This window comes from Aquarana catesbeiana, linkage group LG03 (assembly GCF_042186555.1).
Source record: "Aquarana catesbeiana isolate 2022-GZ linkage group LG03, ASM4218655v1, whole genome shotgun sequence".
Taxonomy (NCBI): domain Eukaryota; kingdom Metazoa; phylum Chordata; class Amphibia; order Anura; family Ranidae; genus Aquarana; species Aquarana catesbeiana.
The window spans coordinates 29,666,153-29,687,719 of record NC_133326.1 but is presented as its reverse complement, the minus strand read 5'-3'; the positions used below and the strand labels follow the sequence as shown (position 1 = coordinate 29,687,719).

Here is a 21,567-nt window from a genome sequence, read left to right as displayed (position 1 = left end):
GTATAACATACAATTATTCTCTAAGGCAAGCACAAAATCTATCTTATGGGACTCAACATTACGTGGGGGATCCCTCTGTGTAATGTGTTTTTCCTTGGAAATTTCTTTTTTTATAAAAAAAATTGCTTTGATCGGAATCTCGGCACTCCACGTTGCTTTTTAATTTTTTCATTCCAATACAAAACACAAAACAAATAGCAGCTGTTTGAAAAACTCAATCACGTTTTATTATACAAGAATGAAAAGTACAGCAGTTTTACATTGTAGGAAAATTTAATACATACTATATAAACAAACTATTTACACAGGAAAATCACAAAGAGAAATGGCCTTTTACCAAATAAATTAATAATTACACGCCTTCCCATTCATATCTATACAGAGAGATCAGGGTGATTGCGTTGTAAGGTTAGTTTAACTGTACGTTGTGCAAAGAAGGTGAATTACAAATATATTAGGAAAAATCAAGACAAGTCCAAAGAAAAAAAGAAAACACACAAAACATCTGTCCCCGGTGCATCGATCCTTCATGGTTCATAAACTTTTTTTTCTATCAGTAACAAAGGCTAAAGGCATGCCCTGCCAGCCAATTAAAGGGAAATGTGTGGCGAGATGTAGCCATTCTGGATTGTACACCATTAACTGATTTAGCTTCATTGGCCCAGATCTTGTATGTTGAAAAGGGAATTCAGGAGATGGCTGCTTCCAACTGAAGCTTTCATGAAAGGCTTGAAGCCCTCCAACAGATCCCTCTTTAAGGGCTTGTTAACACGTTGTCTTGAGTTTCGTTTTTCTGCACACCTCGGCATATATATAGTGTGAACAGGGCACATGGATATCAAGTCACGCCATGGATGTGCGTTGGTGTGCCAAAAAACACAACTCAATGGACATGGTGTGAACAAGCCCCGAAGGTAAGCTATGCATCTGTATTTTAAATATACAGCTTTTAGTCATTACAAACACATAATAAAGACTGGATTTAATTCTTGATACAAAAGTCTACAAAGACCATCAACAGAATATCCACTGCTAATTCCATGAGTTCAACATAGAAGAGCTTAAAATCTGCATTTAAAGCACAGACACACCTATTACTTTATGTATACACACATTTCTGGCTCCAAATTTGTGTCCTCACTCCCCATCCAGGACCTTCAGATGAGATGGAAGAAAATATGACCACTCCATTCCTTAACCTATTGATTGTTTCTATTACCTCCAACCTACGTCATTGATTGTTTCCATTATTATCGCCAACATAATCCAAGTGGTTAAATCTTTCGAATTTGATCAACTGTACATGAATGGCCAAATCTGATTATGGGCTGCCTGTCTAACAATAAGTTGAAGCAATAAATATACTATTGTATAGACACCCTTACTCATACTTGAAGCGGAACTACAGCCTGCCATACCAACCTCTGCTTCAATAGCCCTACGCTGTGATATCCCTCGTTGGCGCTAGCATTTTCTCCTCGGCTTCTTCTGGGTTCCGGCTCTTTGGCTGTCTTCATTGGCATTCATTGTGGGAGTTTATTCATCCCGTCACACAAGCAATGTGTTGAAAATGCAAACTGAGCTGCGCATGCCTTGCTCAGTGTAGGTTCTCCAGAAGACTGCGAGCAGGGAAGTAAGTTTATTTTATTTCACAAGAGACATTGGATATCTCCTATGTAATAAAGAGACCATCAGCTCGTAAGTTTTGTTTTTTAGACTTTAGAAGTCATGCTAGTGTAGTAGGTTACTGAGTAATTGTCTATCTAAGGCAGTGGTCTCCCAACTGCGGCATTTTTCTTGCCTGTATGTGGCCCTTGTGGTACTATTCCTCCCACTGATACCAGCAATTAGTTTCCTCGCAGAGACAAACAGTGGGGAACTATTCCTCCTACTGACACAAATGATGGAACACAATTCCTTCCACTGACACCAGCATCACTGGTATTATCGATTGGACACTATTCTTCCCACCAACACCAACGATGGGGCGCTATTCCTCCATTTAATACCAGCGATGGGGCGCTATTCCTCCAATTAATACCAACGATGGGGCGCTATTCCTCCAATTAATACCAACGATGGGGCGCTATTCCTCCATTTAATACCAACGATGGGGCGCTATTCCTCCATTTAATACCAGCGATGGGGCGCTATTCCTCCAATTAATACCAACGATGGGGTGCTATTCCTCCAACTAATAACAATGGTGGGGCACTATTCCGCCAACTAATACCAGTGGTGGGGAATTGTTCCTTCCCCTACTGACCACAGGCATTATGCTTTTTTTTTTTTACTCACACTAGCCACAGTCCAGCCGTCCAAACGCCTGAGGGAGACTAAACCTGCCCTTCGTTTAGAAGGTTTGGAGACCTCTGATCTAAGCTATTGGCCTTTGAGTAAACATCAGCTTTGGTCTGGGGGAAAAAAAGCACATTTACACTTCCAATATAGCAGAAAATATTTGTGGATTACCTGTTACAGTTGTATAGTACAGGTTACTGTGTGTCCAGTACGGTCAATAATGAAGGCATGTCCTAAAGCTAATATATTCTGTATTAGGTATCCTGTAATATGACAAATAAAGCAGAATGTCCCTTCTGTTAACAATGACTTAATGTCAATAATGTGAAGTGCGGAGCTTTATAGCTACAGATTTAACTACCATAGCAGAATCTAAATGTCTGAACATTTAAATGTCCCAAAACCAATATAATTTAAAATATTTAACGTTATCATACTCCCCAAATGTTCACTATAGAAGTATAAAAAGAGTTAAATGGAATAAAAAAAAAAAACATTTGCTGGAAAGTATAGTGTTCGTTCACTGCATATGCAGGGGCACACCACTACTACCAATATAAAGAAGTCCCTTTTGTGTTAAGAAAAGATTGTATAAGTATTGCTGGACAATGGGGGGTGGTTTACAAGACGGGTTAAAGCTGAACTCCAGGTATGTTCTTCATTGCATACTTACCTTGGTCCAGCTTGGACCAAGATAAGTATGAATATTTCATACCTAGCAAGGCAGAAAATGAAGCCACACTCTATGAATGTTACACAGTAGTGTTTATTTAATGCAACCAGCTTCTTGGCATGGTCCTCACCCTAAGACTCACCCCTATGGTGCATTATACCTGCATTGGGCAGCTTGGACCAAGGTAAATATGTATATTTCATACCCCTAGCAAGGCAGAAAATGAAGCCACACGCTATGAATGTCACAAAGTAGGATTTATTCAATGCAACCAGTTTCCACATATAGTCCCCACCCTAAGCCTCACCCCTATGGTGCATTTTACCTGCATTGGGCAGCTTGGACCAAGGTAGTTATGTATATTTCATAGATAGCAAACAAGAAAATGAAGCCACACACTATGAATGTCACACAGTAGGGTTTATTCAGCTTCCACATATAGTCCCCACCCTAAGCCTCACCCCTATGGCGCATCTTACCTGCATTGGGTAGCTTGAAAAAGGTAGGTATGCATATTTCATACCCCTAAAAAGGCAGAAAATGAAGCAGCACTCTATAAATGTCACACCATTGGGTTTACCAGCTTCCATACATAGCCCCCACCCTAAGCCGTGCCCCTCTTGTGCATTTTACCCAATTTGGGCCTATTCGTTGAGGTCCTGGGGCAGTGCAGGAACCAAGAATTATGCATGGCGCTATCTTGCCTCATTCCATACCTGATGGACCATGGGGGAAGCTGACAATCACCACAGTATTTGGCGATAGCGTCGATCTTCCAGTTCCTAACTGCACACTGACCACAGTGGGTTGCTCACTCAGCACTGTCACCATTCAAAGAATGATTGTATATAAATAGCGGGAGTACCCCCCCCCCCCTTGTGGTCAGTGTGCAGAAGGAAAGCCACCCAGGCACAAGACCAGGAAGATAGGGGCTACTAATGTAGTAGTGCCAACTACTACAGCGATTGTCAACTTTACCAGTGGTCCCTCAGCTATGAGATTTGCAGACTTACACCGTGCCAAGCTGGACCCATGCAAGTATGCAATACAGATCATACCTGGTGTTCAACTTTAAGTTGGTCAGATGGGTTATAAACAATCTCTTCTCATTTGTACAGTACAAAGGGAAAACACCCCTGTCCATGAAGATGACAATTATTGATGGCACCACTATGTTACAACACTGTGAAAGACTAAATTACTAAGGCACTCAAAGTGATAATGTATGTAGTAATACCAGACTATGCATAAATACCTCAATACAATGAAAAAGTGCAAATTCTAATAGTTGGAACAGAATTTCCTTCTTTCCTGAAACGGATTAAGCACATAATACTAGTAATAGTCATATAAGCGGGACTCAAACGATAAGCCGTTTTGATATCCCTATTTCAAAAATGGCATTAAATCTTTAAAATCTTAAATCTTTTATACTCGGGGAGGATGTAGCCAAACAATTTACTAAAACCTAGGAGACAACACTGCAGGTCTGATATTCAGGAGTCTTAAAGTCTATCTGAGCTCAAATGTATCAAATGAATCTTATCAGCCCATAAATGTAGCGGCTGCATTAGTTTTCATAGGTTTAAGCTTTTTTTTTTTTTCTCTTTATCACATAGTGATCCTGCTGGTAATACACTTCTGGTCCGAAGGTGACAATGCTCAGACACTCACCATACTGCATCTGTGAAGGAGCAGCAATGCCACCTTAGGACAGGACTACAGAACACCTCGCTCTCCTCCATAACATAGGGGAAAGGTATTCTGTAGTCCAAAGAGATACCTGGGAACAATTCTGATATTGCTCAGCAAAGACAGCGAGAGCACAGGAAGTTATCCACTTACAAGATTTCTGTCAGGATCAACAGGTCATTTGTGTTTTGATCTCAGACAGATATAACGAAATGCTTTCAATGGTAAATTTAACAGACCAAAAAGGGAACAATTGTTCAGGTTTCCAAAACTTGAATAGTCCTACCTAAGAATGTGCATTATAAAGTGTCTGGTATCACCTCTGTTACCCAGAAAAGCTAAACTCAGAGGGGTGCAAGAGAGGCCCTGTTCACACTTGAATGTTTTGTAGCTCAAAAACAAGCAAAAACCTACAAGCAACAAGCAAAAACCTATTTTTTTTTTTTTTTTTTAATAGCCCACATTTGAGCGTTCTGACATTAGTAGCAAAACATTGGTCACTCAAAAAAAGTACATGAGCTACTTTTCAGGCAGAATTGAGCATTTTTGTGTCCATAGAAGTCAATGGAATTGCCTGAAAATCGCGACATGAGCCTTTTTAAAAAATTTTTTTTAAGCATTTTGTTGAGCGTCTTTTTCAGCAGCAATCCACACCTTTCAGTTGAAAAACGCCTAAAGCAGAACGCCTAACAAAAGTTGCAAAAACGTGCAACTCTGCTCCAAAAAATGCTCAAAAATGCTTGAAAAAAAAAAAAATGCTCAAAACGTGACGCTTAGGTGTAAATGTAGCCTTAAACGTTTGGAAAGGATGATAGTTCCCTTTTAAATTAGTGTTTTGTTACAATAGCCACCTATAAAAGTCAATCTTTTGCAGATACCAATATTTTATAAATGCATATTATTTAAAAGTGTATTTCCTCTTTTGCAGCTGAATTGGGATAAAACTACCTTATATTTTTATATATGGAGTCCAAGAAGTAAATGCTACATGAATCATTTGTCCTTACTTAAGATGGCCACAGCTAGGGGGGTGTTTTTCAAAGTGATTTCCCAACAAAATAAATCATAGAGACATGGATGGATGGGGGAGTTTGCTTTGAATATTAAAAATATTTTAACCACTTTAGCTCAAGGTTTACCCCTCCCTTCATGACCAGGCCATTTTTTGCAATACGGCACTGCGTTTTTTTAAACTGACAATTGCGCAGTGCTACGACGCTGAACCCAAATAAAATTGATGTCTTTTTTGGTGGTATTTGATCACCTCTGCGTTTTTTTTTTGTTTTTTTTTTGCGGTATAAACAAACAAAAAAAGACAATATTTTTTACTTTCTGCTATAAAACACAACCAATAAAAAAAAAAAATGTAAAAAAATCAAATTTTTTCATCAATTTAGGCCAATATGTATTCTGCTACCATTTTTGGTAAAAAAAAAAAAAAAAAAAACAAAAATCCCAAAAAGCATACATTGATTGGTTTGCGCAAAAGTTATAGCTTCTATATTTTTGTTTATTTTTATTGATTTCATTTTACTAGTAATGACAGGCGATCAGTGACTTATAGCAGGACTGCGACATTGTGAAGGACAAATTGGACACTGATACACTTTTGGGAACCAGTGACACTAATATAGTGATCAGTGCTAAAAAAAAATATGCACTCCCACTGTACTAACGACACTTGCAGGGAATAGGTTAACATCAGGGGCAAAGGATTAATTATGTCCCTAGGGAGTGCTTTCTAAAGCCTCGTACACACGATGCGATTGTTGGCAGGGGACTGTCTGTGGACAGGCTGTTGTCCTAAAAACTGCCCGTTAGTACGCTCCTTTTGACAATTGTTGTCCAACTTTCGGCCAACAAATGTTGGGTGACAAGGCTAGTAAATTTTTGGTGGACAACGGTCTGTTGTCTGATTTTCGTATGGTCAGTACACAAATCCGTCACACAAAAGTCGAAAGTACAAACACGCATGCTCGTAATCAATGCTCACCAAACACGAAATTAGCAGAAGGGGCCCAAGGGGTGGCGCTCAAGAGCTGAAATTCCTCGTAGTACCTCACTACATTCGTGTTTGTTGGCTGACATTTGTGTACCGTTAGTATGCAAGACAAGATCCTGGCCCATGCCCTTTTGACAAAAATCAGACCCTCGGTTGGCCAACAATCCTACCGTGTGTACAAGGCTTTACTGTGTGGGAGGTGCTTTAACTGTGGGAAGACAGAAATCCTGTGTTTCTTCTAAGCAGGAACACAGATCTCTATCTTCCCTACTAACAACAGAACGGCGATCTGCCTTGTTTACATAGGCAGAGTGCCATTCTGCCTCTCTGAGGAATGATCGGTGGGTCCGCTGGACCCGCTGATTGGCTCCCGATGTGTCCAATCCCAGTGGGAGCGGGTCGCCGGTGGCACGCGTGCGCGCCCCAGACCCGGAAGTGCAGAATCACGTACCTGTACGTGATTCTGCACACAGGAGCCGCCGCCCCGCAGTAAATGTACATGGGGCGGTTTAGCAAAGGGGTTAAATAGTGTTTAGATTGTGGTGCTCAGATACAGTGAAGATTCACTTTATTGAGGACAGACTTCAAAAAACCTTGCAGTCAGTCATTACACGCTCTCATGAAAAACAGCTAAAAGGTAAAAAAAAAAATGAATAGGTATGCTGTGTGAATGGGGACACAAACATATCGTGGGGTTTCCTCAAATTTGACTGCAAAAGTGAAAATACACTTTAAGTTTCCTTATTAGGTTTAATGTGATTGCGTATATGGCTGCATTTATTGTGCTTAGCTGGCAAGTAGGTTTCAATTTTTCTATAGCCAATATTTTTCACTGTGAACAAGCAATTTCATGTTTTTTGAGTTGATTTAATCTGTTCCCACAAACTCATACTAGCCAAACATGCAGGATTTAGCCAGATTGAGTTCAAAGAATGAATTTAATACCCTCATGGTTTACATGCCAAGGTTTACCAAATATATGCAGAGACTTAGGTTAGCGTAGTAAGTGACATTTTATGGGATTATTGACTCTGAATCTTACCGATACTTTTATAAATGTATATAAATTTATATACATATCAGTCTGTATGTCATAACTGGTAGTTGAGCTCTGTGGCTCAGATCCAATTGGGAATTTTGGGTGCAAGTTCTAGAAGGCATACAAATTACAAAGTGCCTAATACTGGAATTCAGATTCCTTCCATTTTCAATTCTCATTATTTTGGCAAATTGTTTGGGAAGACCTTTGGAGGAAAAAAAAAAAAAAAAAAAAAAAAAAAGACACGTGACCTCTGCTAAAGAATTTTACCAACTCAACACCATTATTAACGCATGGGCATGTCATTAGCTACAGAAAGAATTTCATATGCAGAGTAAGAGTTAAAGTCTTAAAAAATTTCCGTACACACATTTTGGTTACATATAATTAGGCTTCATTCTGAAGCATGTAAGAGACATCCAGCAAACAAGTCTCCAACAAGAGAAACGTAGGCTTTTAAAGTACATGTTTCTAGAAATGACCATCGAAAAAAATAACCGTTCTGGCGATTCCTAGAAAATTTAAATATTGAATTTAATATGCATATTTCATTTAGTAAATGTTGAGTGTCATAAAGAACTGTTAAATGAAAGCTGATACTTTCACAGTAAATCTGTCCAATGTGTACATAAAACAGCCGATACTGAAGTCTTGCACCCCCTGAATGGTATTTTTTGGTATTTAAAGAACACTGAGGTGGTATATAGCAAGTGATCTTAAAGATGTCTTGCATAATCTACAATTGTTCCAAATGTTATGTACAAAAATACAAGATGGGGAGGTCTCTCTTTCATCGTGTACCTGGTTTTCCACCGTACTGATATAGATAGAAAGGCATTACATATTGATTGCACTTTCAAGCCTTCTTAGCTTTGCACTGTGGCCACATTTTGTGCAAAAGAATTCATGAGAAGTTAAATGATCTACATCTCCAAATTTTAGGAAGTGTGACCTAACCAAAGGGTTCAGGACAGCTGGAAATTCTGGCTTGGCATTGTAAAATGCTCACATCTGGGTTGTCACTGGGTCCAGATCACACAATATATTCCTGATTGGCCCCAGCTGCCTGTTTGGATAATAATTCTCTTTGTAAACCTCTTCCAAGCTGTAGCCAAAGCGACCCTGTCTTTATAACAGTGGGATCCATTAATGACAAAATACAACATTGAAAGTCCAATGTGTGGCAGCAACTCCAACCAAACACCTCAGCATCTGAGCCACATCAACTGCACAAGATTCCATCATTTTCGAGGCCTTGAAATTACAAAGTGACCATGCTCACAGTGCCCATTCTTCCAGAAAGAATTTACATATCACCCAGTTCCTGCCAACATATTAGAAGGGGTAAATACTTGAAATGTTAAAAAAAAAAAAACTTTCAACAAGTGTATGTTAGATAGAAACAGCTGATGGATTTACACACATGGCACGGGTGCTAGAAAAATGAGCCACTTTATATGGTGGGTTATCCAGAACCCATAATTCTCAAAATGAGCTTAGTCTATAGCAGCAAGGACCACTTTAAGCCAGTGGTCATTGTGGGCTTTCGTTAGAATTCTGAGGTCAGGTGTCCTATGTTTTTCGACTGTTCCAATTGTAGTCCGTACTTCTCTGTTCTAATGATCTGTCCATGGGGGATTTGGAAACGTGAGGGGATTTTTGAGTTGGCGGAGAACGAGGATCTGAGAGGGTAGAGGACTGCTGGGAAGAACTTTTAAAGTCCCCAGGTTTTTCTTGATGGAATGAACGGTAATGATCTGAAGGTCCTTGTCCATGATATTCCATTGGTGGGCGATGATCAGATCCCATTCTTCTGAAATCCTGCTGATGGTAACCTTGAGGGCGAAATTCATCTGATCTTCTCCTCTTGTTGTCATGATGATGTCTACAAAAAGAGAATTATCATAAATATCTTGGAACGATCTGTGTATATCTCCCAAAATATGGATACCTGAAAAATAACAGTTTATCATCTCCCTAAACTTCATCTGAAATTCAAAATGAGTTGAGAATCTCCAGGAATCAGAGGAAACTGGTGGGTTTCATTTCTTGCTGCTCGTCAGACATTGGCTAAAGTCTGGTGCCAACCTTTTATCCCCTTTGAGGAAGTTAAGCAACGACTCATGGTTCATGAGTTCATGAGAAGCTCACCTCAATCTCGAACGATACCCATGCTAAGTTCCTGAAAGTCTTGGGTCTGTGGCTATCCTTCAATGATGCCTGAATCTAGACAGCACTCTACTTTCGGACTGATTGGGCTCTTGATGCCCTATTGTTCTGGACCTGGGCTTGGACCCTGTGGAATCTTCTTTCTCCTCCCACCCTCCTTCCCCCCACACTTCCCTCCCTTTCTTTCTTAGTTTCTATTCTCTCCTTTCCCCTCCCCCTGATGCATGCTATTTTGTTGTTGAGGAGCAGGTCTCGCTTCAAATGACCTCTACCTCATCTATATACATTGGATGCACTTGTTTATTGATGCATACTTGTGCCGATTTTTAGAGAGTTATTTATATGTTCTTTTGTACTATTACCTCCCCCTTTAACAGACCTGTATGCTCATTCCTTGTCATTTTTAAACACTATTATACTGTGACATTGAGCTATATGCTGTATAACTTTAAAAACCTCAAAAACGAAATGAGTTGAGGAGCAGAATGTATTTCAGACCTTCTTTCCACAGAAAAGTGCCAAGTAAATAAAAGCGGTAATTCACATCTGGTTTTTGGGAGCCATATGAGGCACTTTACTGCCTCCAGAAGGAGCTTAGTGACTCTCTAAATATTTTAAAATGAAGCTGAACATAAAAAGTGAAGATTTGCTATGTTATAGCAAACATATAGAAGTGGTTATTGTGTCTAAGCAGTACATTGAATTTGTCTGGAATTGTACCCATAAAATGGTAGTTTATTTCTTGTTACGCAAGTGTGCCTAGGTACTCTTGTGCCTATAGCCCCAATAGCTGTATATCTGTAGCATGAGATCTCGGTACCTGTCATAATAATCCCTGTGACCACGATGGTCTCGGTCATTGTTATACTGATCATAAGGCCTCTTGCGTGGTCCAGGGTTTGGCCTGTAGTTTCCAGAATTCCTCCGAGGGTCACCGTGAGGACGTCGATCAGAATAATGGTGATCTTTATACCGGGGTTGCTCATATTGGTGGTGGCGGTCTCCTCCCCACGGCTGGTTATTATTACTATTGCCTCCGTAGTTAAATTTTCGATCTCTCCATTCACCGCGATCTACATGACAAACAACACAAAGTCACTATTTCCAGTAACCTCTACAATATATCATTGTTTATTGGTAAGCAATGGAAAAAAGGAGCAGAAAACCTAAAAGAGACTGTTTCTGGGGGGAAAAGGGGAAACACCGCAGCAGGTATGAAGTACAAGCACATACAGGATAATTGCACATACCTTCATTGACCCATTAAACCTTTATGTTATGGTCAAGTATTAGGCCAATCTAAAAGGCAAAGATTCAGAACTTCCTGATAGTAAGGGACTGTTTCCAGCTCATTTAATTTATTACAGGCACTTATATAGCACCACCAATTTAACCAATGCTTAGACATTACTGATGCCGGTCAGAACGGCCCAGCAGTTGGCCATAACAGGACAGTTTAGCTGGTCAATTCAGCCTCTAAGTGCCTGAATTGTATACCTGTATAAGTTCGCCCCCATTGCCATCCAATGACAAACTCTTTACAACTGCCTCAAACGTATCATAATAAATGTTGTTACTAACCAGTAGCTCATTTCACTTTCCTCAGTGGACACTACTCACCTGCGTTATTAAATGGTCTTTTATTAGGGCTGACATAGTTTTCTCTTTGGTGCCCATGCGTTTGTGGTGGATGTGGTGGCATATTATAAGGCTTCTCTTGGGTGTGGACTCCATGTTGTTGTGAGGGGAGAGAGTCACGGCTGGGCCCAGATGGCTCTGGTCGAAAAAGCTTCTTGGCAGGAGGCCCATCCTTCTTCTTATGTTCCTAACATAGTAAAAAAAAAATTATACACTGAATTAAAAAGGCAGATCTCAGGCCTTGTTTACATGGGTAATAGCAAGTGGTTGAGCCATAGGTTTGTTGTCCCCCAAATGCCGAGCCTCAAGTTTACATGGCCAACGGCCATGTTAGTACACACTGCCATGGTTGCGGTATTGCTGCCAAACATGACCAGTACACACTGCCATGGTTGCGGTACTGCTGCCAAACAACACCCGTACACACTGCCATGGTTGCGGTACTGCTGCCAAACATGACCCGTACACACTGCCATGGTTGCGGTACTGCTGCCAAACATGACCCGTACACACTGCCATGGTTGCGGTACTGCTGCCAAACATGACCCATACACACTGCCATGGCTGCGGTACTGCTGCCAAACATGACCCGTACACACTGCCATGGTTGCGGTACTGCTGCCAAACATGACCCGTACACACTGCCATGGTTGCGGTACTGCTGCCAAACATGACCCGTACACACTGCCATGGTTGCGGTACTGCTGCCAAACATGACCCGTACACACTGCCAGGGTTGCGGTACTGCTGCCAAACATGACCCGTACACACTGCCATGGTTGCGGTACTGCTGCCAAACATGACCCGTACACACTGCCATGGTTAAGGTACTGCTGCCAAACATGACCCGTACACACTGCCATGGTTGCGGTACTGCTGCCAAACATGACCCGTACACACTGCCAGGGTTGCGGTACTGCTGCCAAACATGACCCGTACACACTGCCATGGTTGCGGTACTGCTGCCAAACATGACCCGTACACACTGCCATGGTTGCGGTACTGCTGCCAAACATGACCCGTACACACTGCCAGGGTTGCGGTACTGCTGCCAAACATGACTCATTCAGGTGACTAGGGCTGCACAGCAACATTGTTGCAGTAGTGTGGGCTTTCATTAGTTAATACAGGCATTGAGGTGACATATCACCTCTGAGCCACCTCTCAAATGGCTCTCAAAAAGAGATACACCACAGGTCGCTTTCCAGAGGGGTGGCAATGATGGCCGCAAAAGTAATCGAGCCCTAACATATTAAACACCACCAAACAAGCACATTAAACATATAGTAGGATGGATGCTACCAATAAAATATCTTCTTTATGCAGGATGTAGAAGTGTTGCATTCCCAAAATAACAATAAGGCCTCATTCACACAAGTAGGCCATAGCACACCAAAGTGAGGGCCGCATTTACCCACATGGGGATGCACAGGTGTTCCATATATCCCTGTGGAGGCTTCATAGCCAATATGACAGCATGTGGGTACATGGCACACTACTTGCGCTTGGGGGCATGCACCGGAACCCACACGGCTGTCAAACTGGGAGCGGCGGCTGTGTCTGCAGCTGCTGTGTGCCAATTGACATGAATGGCACTGTGCATCCCCATGCAGGCAAACACAGCCCTTGCACAGCTGCACTCTTATGAATGAGGCCAAAGTGGAAAAGTAATTAGTCTAAATTCAAAATGTATGGAGTCATCGCACAGGGAGCCCGATGTCTCAACAGGCCCTGTCGGCAGAAACCAATTCTTCTATGTGGCAGACAGAAGTCCCATTAAATTGCTAATTAATGCAACTAGTCAGAGTCAGCCACAAGTGTCCTACAGGGGAATTGAACTCTGGACCTGTTGTGTAACAAGTCAACGCCCAAACCAGATGAGCCACACTGTATGTACACTTCAATTATCTGCTGGCAGGACTGAATAAATAAATACAATTGAAATAGAAAGAGAATATAAATATTATATATATATATATATATATATATATATATATATATATATATACACACACACACACACACACACACACACACACACACACACACATATATATATATATATATATATAGTTGTAGTATTACACCAGAAAAGCAGTAAATTCCCTGCATATTTCTATATGTTCTTTTGTACTTTTATACTTACCTGTACACCCTGCAGACTTTAATAAAAACTATTAAAATTTTTTTTTTTTTTTTTTTAGTACATTGGTAAAAAAAAAGTACCTTATTAATGCTGCATACATACAGGGGGAATTTTTATATCAGGCTCGGAATCGCATATGAAATTGCATAGAAATGTGCACCACATTCCTGTGCAATTCTCATGCGATTCATTTTGAATGGGCTCAATTTGCACCACAGTGCACCAAAGACGTGCATGCAACAATTTTGAAAATGCACGGCAACCGGATCACATGGTAGTTTTGTACCATGCAATCCGGTGCGGGCAAACACTGCGCTTGCGACCTGTGTTCGGGGCATTAACATTGCATCGAAACCCGCTGCGGATCGCAAACGGCAGTGCGGTTTGAATGCACTGCGGGAAATGCTCACTGATCGCGGGTTTCTCTGCTCTAGTGTGAATTGGGGCTAAAATGAGAACTAGAGGCAAAACCTTTTTGTTTGTTTCAGATCGGGTGGAGAGGGATTAGAATATCTGTCAGGCTTTTATTGCTCTCTGTTAGGGAGAGTCACCCTCTCTATTTGTCCCGTTTACCATTATCATTGAAAGTGAAAGTAAAAGTAAAAGAAAATTCCAAATTTTGGATTGTCTCCAGAAAAGCAATAAAAGGGGAAATCTTCCAATGGGGACACTAGTCCTGGTGACCTGGATTGGCCCAAAGGACTTCCCTTAATTTGCAGGGATTTCCTCTTACTTCCTGTTTTGGCTATGTGACAGGAAGCAGGGCCGTCTTTAACACAGGGCAAAAGGGGCAGATGCCCCAGGCCCAGTCGAGTGACCAGTGAGTACGCACTGCCCACAAATAAGTTGATAAGTGAATTTGGGAGGGCCGAAGAAAATGATAGCCCAGGGTCCAATCAATATTAAAGATGGCCCTGACAGGAAGTGAAGGGAGATCTCCCCTATGGAACACAGATGGCAAAAAGAAAAAAAAACTGGCAGGGTTTATAACCCTCCCTTATCCAAAAAAAAAAAACATGTTTGCCTATAAGGCCTTGATAGGCTGAAATCCGTTAGCGTTGGCTCTGTTTGGAACATGTGTGCTCCTTGGACAAAGTAAAGAGACATTTTATTCATCCTCCCCTGGTTGCCGACTTTAACTACATGGAAGGAGGTTTGCCTACAGTTCTACTTCAAGTATCACACAGTTCACTAATGAAGATGTGACAAAACATGTTCTTTTATCAAGCAAAATCTATAGCAATTGCCACACATACACACACACATTTACCGGAAATGCTGTAAACCGGTTTGCGTCGGCTACAGTTGTAGAGATGCTGACATAATGAAGAGTGACATGCAGAGACAAGAAAAGCCAAATACCTTTACCTCTTCTTCCTGGGATCTCTTTTTATCTGCCATTTTGTACAACTTGTGCAACTTCCTGGCATCAAACTCAGTGAATTTGGAGACAAATATCCAAAGGTTTCTTAATTTAAAAAAAAGAAAGGAAAAAAAAGTGACAAGTCAATCTACATGGAAAGTAATAATTCTACAGAGCAGGGGTTCCCAAACTCATCAGCCTCTCAAATCCTTTAAGAAGTTTCATAGTAGGCATTGTTTGAACGGTAAACAAAGCTAGGAATCCAAATTTCAAAAATGAAGTTTGGTTAAATAAAAGAATCAAACGTAAAACAAAGTAATCAAGCGTGTCCTTTATCAGTGGTTCTCAACCCTGTCCCCCCCACTGTGCCAAAAGTTCAGTGCCAGGAACAGGACTGGCTATCCTGTTGAGAAGATTTCTACATAAAGCAGTTGCCTGCATGATGTTAGGTCAGTGGTTCTCAACCATGTCCTCAAGTACCCCCAACAGGCCATGTTTGCAGGTTTTCCTTTATCTTGCACAGGTGCTTTAAAATCAGTCAATGGCTTGATATTTTGGACAGCTATTTTATCTAAGAAAAATTCCCAAAACGTGACCTGTTGGGGGTACTTGAGGACAAGGTTGAGAAACCACTGCCCTACATTATGCAGGCAACTGCTATATGTAGAAATCTTCTCAACAGGATAGCCAGTCCTCTTCCTGGCACTGAACTTTTGGCACAGTGGGGGTTAATTACATTGAGTCTTCGGGCTGAACTGCATTCAAGGGGAAGGTCTAACGGGTTCCCCACCCCCTTCCCCACCAAAGCCTCTCAATAGGGCTCCTAAAAAATTTGTAACAAATAATATTTAAAACATTTTTGTAAAAAATAAATAAAATTGTAAAAAGTGTAACAATAAAAATTAAACTGCCGACACCAACCTCTGCCCTAGGGACATTGACCACTGCTAGCTATATATATATATATATATATATATATATATATATATATATATATATATATATATATATATATATATATATATATATATATATATATATATATATATATATACACATACACATACACACACACACACAGGTCCATATATATTTGGACACGGGCACAATTTTTATACTTTTGTCTCGGTTTGCCACCAGAATACAATTAAAACGAAACAATCCAAATTAATTTGAAGGGCAGACTTTTAGCTTTAATTCAAGGGGTTGAACATTAATATCAAGTACAAATTTTAGGAACTGCAACCATTTTTATACACAGTCCCCCCATTTTCAGGGGCTCAAATAAACAAATTAATATAATCATAAAAAAAAAAAATGTTAATTTTTAATATTTTGTTGAGAATCCTTTACTGGCAATGAGTGCCTGAAGTCTGGAACCCATGGACATTACCAAAGACTGGGTTTTCTTCGTTCTGATGCTTTGCCAGGCTCTAACTGAAGCTTGTCGGCAAGTGAAATGCATGCCAAAAGTATGAAAATTGTGCCCGTGTCCAAATATACATGTACCTAACTGTATATGATATTTTATTTATATATATATATATATCCGGCAGGCTGGTTGTACCAAAGTTAAATCGATCAATCAACTTGGTACAGTCAGCCTGCCCATTAATGGTTTGAATCTCAACTGGTCGAGATTTGAACCGTGTATGGCCAGCCATACTCTATCCAAAATGAAAAAGAAGTTTGCCTTTAATTCTGCTTTAAGGACTCATACTGATTGGTAACCAAATTAGGTTCCACTAAGGACAGGAAATCCCCCATCCCCCACCTTTGGCCCAGCCAACTTTCCCAGCCCAGCATTTACATGACAATAAGCATCTCTCCACTGAACCTATGCTCAGTGTTTTAAAGTAGACAGCTGTTAGGCCAATTAAAGGTGGACAGTGTAATGAGATAGCAAAATTAAGATGTGGAGGTGGTTTCCCAGAAAACATAATAGAAGGAGGAAACATCTGGCCCTAAATTGAAAAACAAAGAATACAACAAATTCTCCTTAGGGCTCATGTGCAAAGGTGCATTTGCTAGAAAACAAAATCAGATGTGATTTAGGTCCCGGGGGCCCCTAGTGCTGCATACAGCTGTCCATAGACATGAGTGGTTGAAGGTGGCTGTACGCAGCTATGCGCCATTGTTTGCATAAAGTAGCACATGTGCAAAGACATAATGGGGTTGATTTACTAAAACTGGGGCATACAGAATCTCGTGCAGCTCTGAATGTAATTAGTTAGCTTGCAAGTTTTATTGTCAAAGCTTAATTGAACAAGCTGAACTCGGAAACTGATTGGTTACTGTACACAGCTGCACCAGATTCTGTGTGCACCAGTTTTAGTAAATCCAGACCAACGTGTTGAATTCAGACTATCTGAATTCGAGGTATTAAGTCTGTACGCATGCAGCATTTTATGCACTGGGGCTCCCGGACACTAAAATGTGCCCATTTGTGGACACTGTTTTGGTGAATGCATCCTTGTGCATGAGCCCTTAGAGTGCTATGATGAAGTTTGTTAATCTAAAAGTATAAGCCCTCTAATTAATGGATTGACCATTTAGTAAATAAAGAAGTAATAGACAGATGACACAGTGTTGCCATCTTTGGCCAATTATATGCAATAGTATACCCTACATTGCCAAGAGTCAGCAAAACGTCAAATCAGGCGTCATCAAGGCCAATCATTTTAAAGCAATCTGTACCTTCTCCACAACTTGATTTGTTCCTGATCATTGTAGGTTTTAAGGCACTCAGATATTCTGTCTCCGATTTTTAGCAAGCAGGTCCGAGTGTGCTCCAGCTGCTCCTGGACAGCCAGACCTTTGTCAGGTTTATCCAGCTGCTTCAGAGCTTTTTTCACCGGCCTCATCTTCTCCTTACACTAAAGAATGAAAGACAAATTATTTGTTAAAAAAATAAGAATGATACACAGCAAAAGAGATCACTTTGGGCCAAATCTTACAACTACAATTTAACAACCAGTAATATACTAGATTAGGGGTCAGCAACCTTTTTCCACTTAAGGGCCAGATTCAATGTATGTGAATGCTTAGACAGCAGTGGGAGCCATTAGCTCCCGCTGCTGACAGTCACAGTCAGTGAGAGAATAAGGGGGGCAGGGCCTAGCAGCAGCTCTGCATGTGAATGGTCATGCAGAGCAGCAGCTCCAGAGTGAGCCTGCTTGGGTGCCCCCAGAGCAAGCTGCTTACTCTGGGGGACTTGGCAGGAGGGCGGGGCCAGGAGTGCAGACGGGGGACATGAGAAGAGAAGGATCTGTGCAAAACCACTACACAGAGCAAGTAGAACATGGTTGTTATTTAAAAAAAAAAAGCCTTAGTTCACCGTTACAGAAAAAAATGAAAAAGGTGAACTAACGCTGTAACCCCCCCAGTCCACGCACCCCCACAGCCGCTCCAGCAGCCCAAAGGTTTGAAATCCCTGCTCTTCTCTGTCTTTCAGGACGGACCAGAGTGATTCTGATTGGTCAGTGTCTGCACAGTGATTCGCTACAGTCCGTCCCAGGAGAGCTGCACAGAGAAGAGGGAAAAGAGCAGGGAATCCATCCACTTGACTGGCTGCATGGAGCACTGACAGCTCAGCATTCCTGCAGGTAAGTACAATGGGGACCAGGGGGGGGGAGAAGGTGCACAGTGTTAGCTCACCGGTTCATCTAGGTGCATTCAACCAACTAAAGTCCTTGTTTACATGGGTGGCATAGAGAAGATAAAAATAGGTAGTCACAGTTTTATTGTCCCCTTGGCAGCCCACCTAAAGTGTGCAATGATAGCCAGAGGGGGTAATTAATATTGTCACAACCACGCATTTATAATATACAGCATATCGCATTTGGCAGCAAATGCAGCCCATTCAAGTGAATAGGACAACACTGCAAAAGCATGCAATGAACATGTTGCATCACTTTCACTGGTTAACCAGGCCCTTTTACCCCCTTCCTGCCCCGGCCAATTTTCAGCGCTGCCACTCTTTAAATGACAATTGCGCAGTCAACCAACAATGTACCCAAACAAAATTTTTATCATTTTGTTCAAACGAATAGAGCTCTCTTTTGGTGGTATTTAATCACCACAGGGTTTTTTTTATATTTTTGCTAAACTAAAAAAAGAATGAAAATTTTGAAAAAAAAAAAAAAAAAAGTTTCTGTAAAATTTTGCAAATAAATAATCTATCTTTATAAATTTAGGCCAAAGTGTTTTCTGCTACATTTCTTTGGTGAAAATACCGTAACCCAAATCCATGTATACAGCCCACAAAACTATGGTATAAATTTGAAAATGTAACAATCCTGATGTACTGATCTCATTTGAGATGCCAGGACAGTATAAATATCCCCCAAGTTGCGCCTTATTGGAAAGTAGACAATCCAAGGTATTTAGTGAGAGGCATGGCAAGTTGTCATAATTTTGTGGAAAATTAAGAAATTAAAAAAAAAAAATGTTAAAAAACTTTTTTTTTTTTTTTCCATACCGTCACCAGTGCAGTTTCATGAAATAATGGTAGTGGCACTGATCGGATACACTGACTGGTGACAGTATGAAAAAAAAAGTATGTATATATATATGTATATATATATATATATATATATATATATATATATATATATATATATATATATATATATATATATATATATTTTTTTTTTTTTTTTTTTAACAATTTTTTTTAACACACTTTGACGGGAGCAATATAATGTAACACCCACTCTGGGGAAGCGATCATTTTTTTTGTTTTGTTTTTTCTACACGTTTGCTATATGTAAGCTATTTTTTTTGTTTTGTTCTACACGTTTGCTATATGTAAGCTATATGTAATCATTGCTATATGTAAGCATTTTAATGAATTAAATCAATTCATTCAGTTTGTTTTGTTGTGATTGGCCACAGCTGATCACATGGCACAGATGAGTGATGATTGGCCCAGTCTGTACCATGTGATCACTGTTACCAATCACAGCTAGCAACACGATTGCACACAAAGGATGGCTTGAAAGGAAGTAATCCATCGTGTACCACTGTCATGTGATCTACTGTGATTGGTTACAGTGGTCACATGGTTCCCGGCAGTGGGTCGGTACAGTGAGCAGTCATTGGCTGTGTCTGGTGGACGCAGCCCCGTGTGGGGCACGATCCGGGAGGACGTCATATGACGTCCACCCGAGTCAACGAGAGACAGGCCCAGGTGTCATTTGCCCATAGGCCGGACGGGAACCGGTTAAACAGACCTTCAGAAGGCAACATATCATCTCCATACCTACTGTCAAATAGCTCTAAAAAACGATCCACCACAGATTCCTTTATAGAGGGGTGGTAAACAATACTACACATGTACATCAGCCCATACTGTGAAAACTTCCTCTCCTTCCAAATTTTGATCTAATGCGGCCCACTGATGTGATTAACCACCCAAATCAATAACAGACTGCGCCAACATTGTTAATCATTGTGCCTGTAAAATGTAAAGACAGTAAGCCGTCTGTATAAATGTTAATAGAAAAGCACACATGTATAAAAGGTTTCTTACAACGCTGAAGGTTTCCTGGTCCAGATCATCTTCCTCTTCCTCTCCAATAGGAACTGGGTCATTTCCTGCTGTAATATGGACCGGACCCTGGTTCTTTTTGCTCCTGGCACCAGACTTGCCTTCACCCCGCTTTGGCTTAATTGCAAAGAAAATGAAGTCAGTCATTATACACATCAAAAAAAAAAAAAAAAAATGATAAATAAAATGAAAACCAGTATGGTTAACAAGTAGACTATAATAAAGGGGCAGCATTATAAAAAAAATCACATGATACATTACATTGGTTCAATATTTACACTGAGCAACCAAACAGATCAATGATATCTGATGACAAGTTCTAAACTAGCAAAAGGGTACCATTTATTGAACGGGTGGAATTCAGAAGTCCTAATGGCACAAAACAAATTTTAGTAGAATATCTTCTACAGAACAATACTGTGACAATCATTAAACATGTGCAGTTTGTTTCGTAACAAATCAAAATTCGGACAATATTTTCGGTATTCGGATGTATGCGAATTTCTTAATTACAATAGTAACAAATTTAAACAAATCTAAAATAATGTAAAAAAAAAAAAAAAAAAAACAAAAAACAAAACTTTGGCCGAACTTGAATAGTTTGCGGATCAAATTTAAAATGTTTTTGAATCGGATTTGAATTTCAGATGGGGATAGAATCGAATAGAAAATAAAGTAATAGAATGGAAAAGAATATAATAGAATAGAAAAAAAAATAAAGGGATAGAATAGGAGTAAAACAGAACAAAATAGAACAGAAAATAAAAGAACATATTAAAAAAGAATAGAAAATAAAGGAATCGAATCGAATAGAATAGAAAGAGTATAACCATCTTCTGACATTCGAATTTCAAATAGAATACATTTGAATTCAAATAGAATAGAAAAAAAAAAACAATAGCATAGAATAAAATAGAAAGAATATAACCATCTTCCGGAATTCGAATTTCAAATAGAATAAACTTCAATAGAATAAAAACGAAAAGAATAGAA

The 21,567-nt window shown here is 40.1% G+C and overlaps 1 protein-coding gene and 1 non-coding gene across 2 annotated transcripts in view; both read right to left on the bottom strand.

Annotated features, from left to right (window-relative positions):
* Positions 1-202: 202 nt before the first annotated feature.
* Positions 203-21,567, bottom strand: part of CHD2 (chromodomain helicase DNA binding protein 2) — a gene marked incomplete in the record, with an annotated part of 115,932 nt that continues 94,567 nt past the window's right edge. The window contains 6 exon segments of the mRNA XM_073618404.1: positions 203-9,592; positions 10,697-10,949; positions 11,497-11,701; positions 15,023-15,128; positions 17,721-17,899; positions 20,557-20,691. Coding sequence (XP_073474505.1) covers positions 9,280-9,592; positions 10,697-10,949; positions 11,497-11,701; positions 15,023-15,128; positions 17,721-17,899; positions 20,557-20,691 — 1,191 coding nt within the window.
* LOC141135773 (small Cajal body-specific RNA 14) lies at positions 13,201-13,329 on the bottom strand. The gene has a single exon (XR_012243627.1).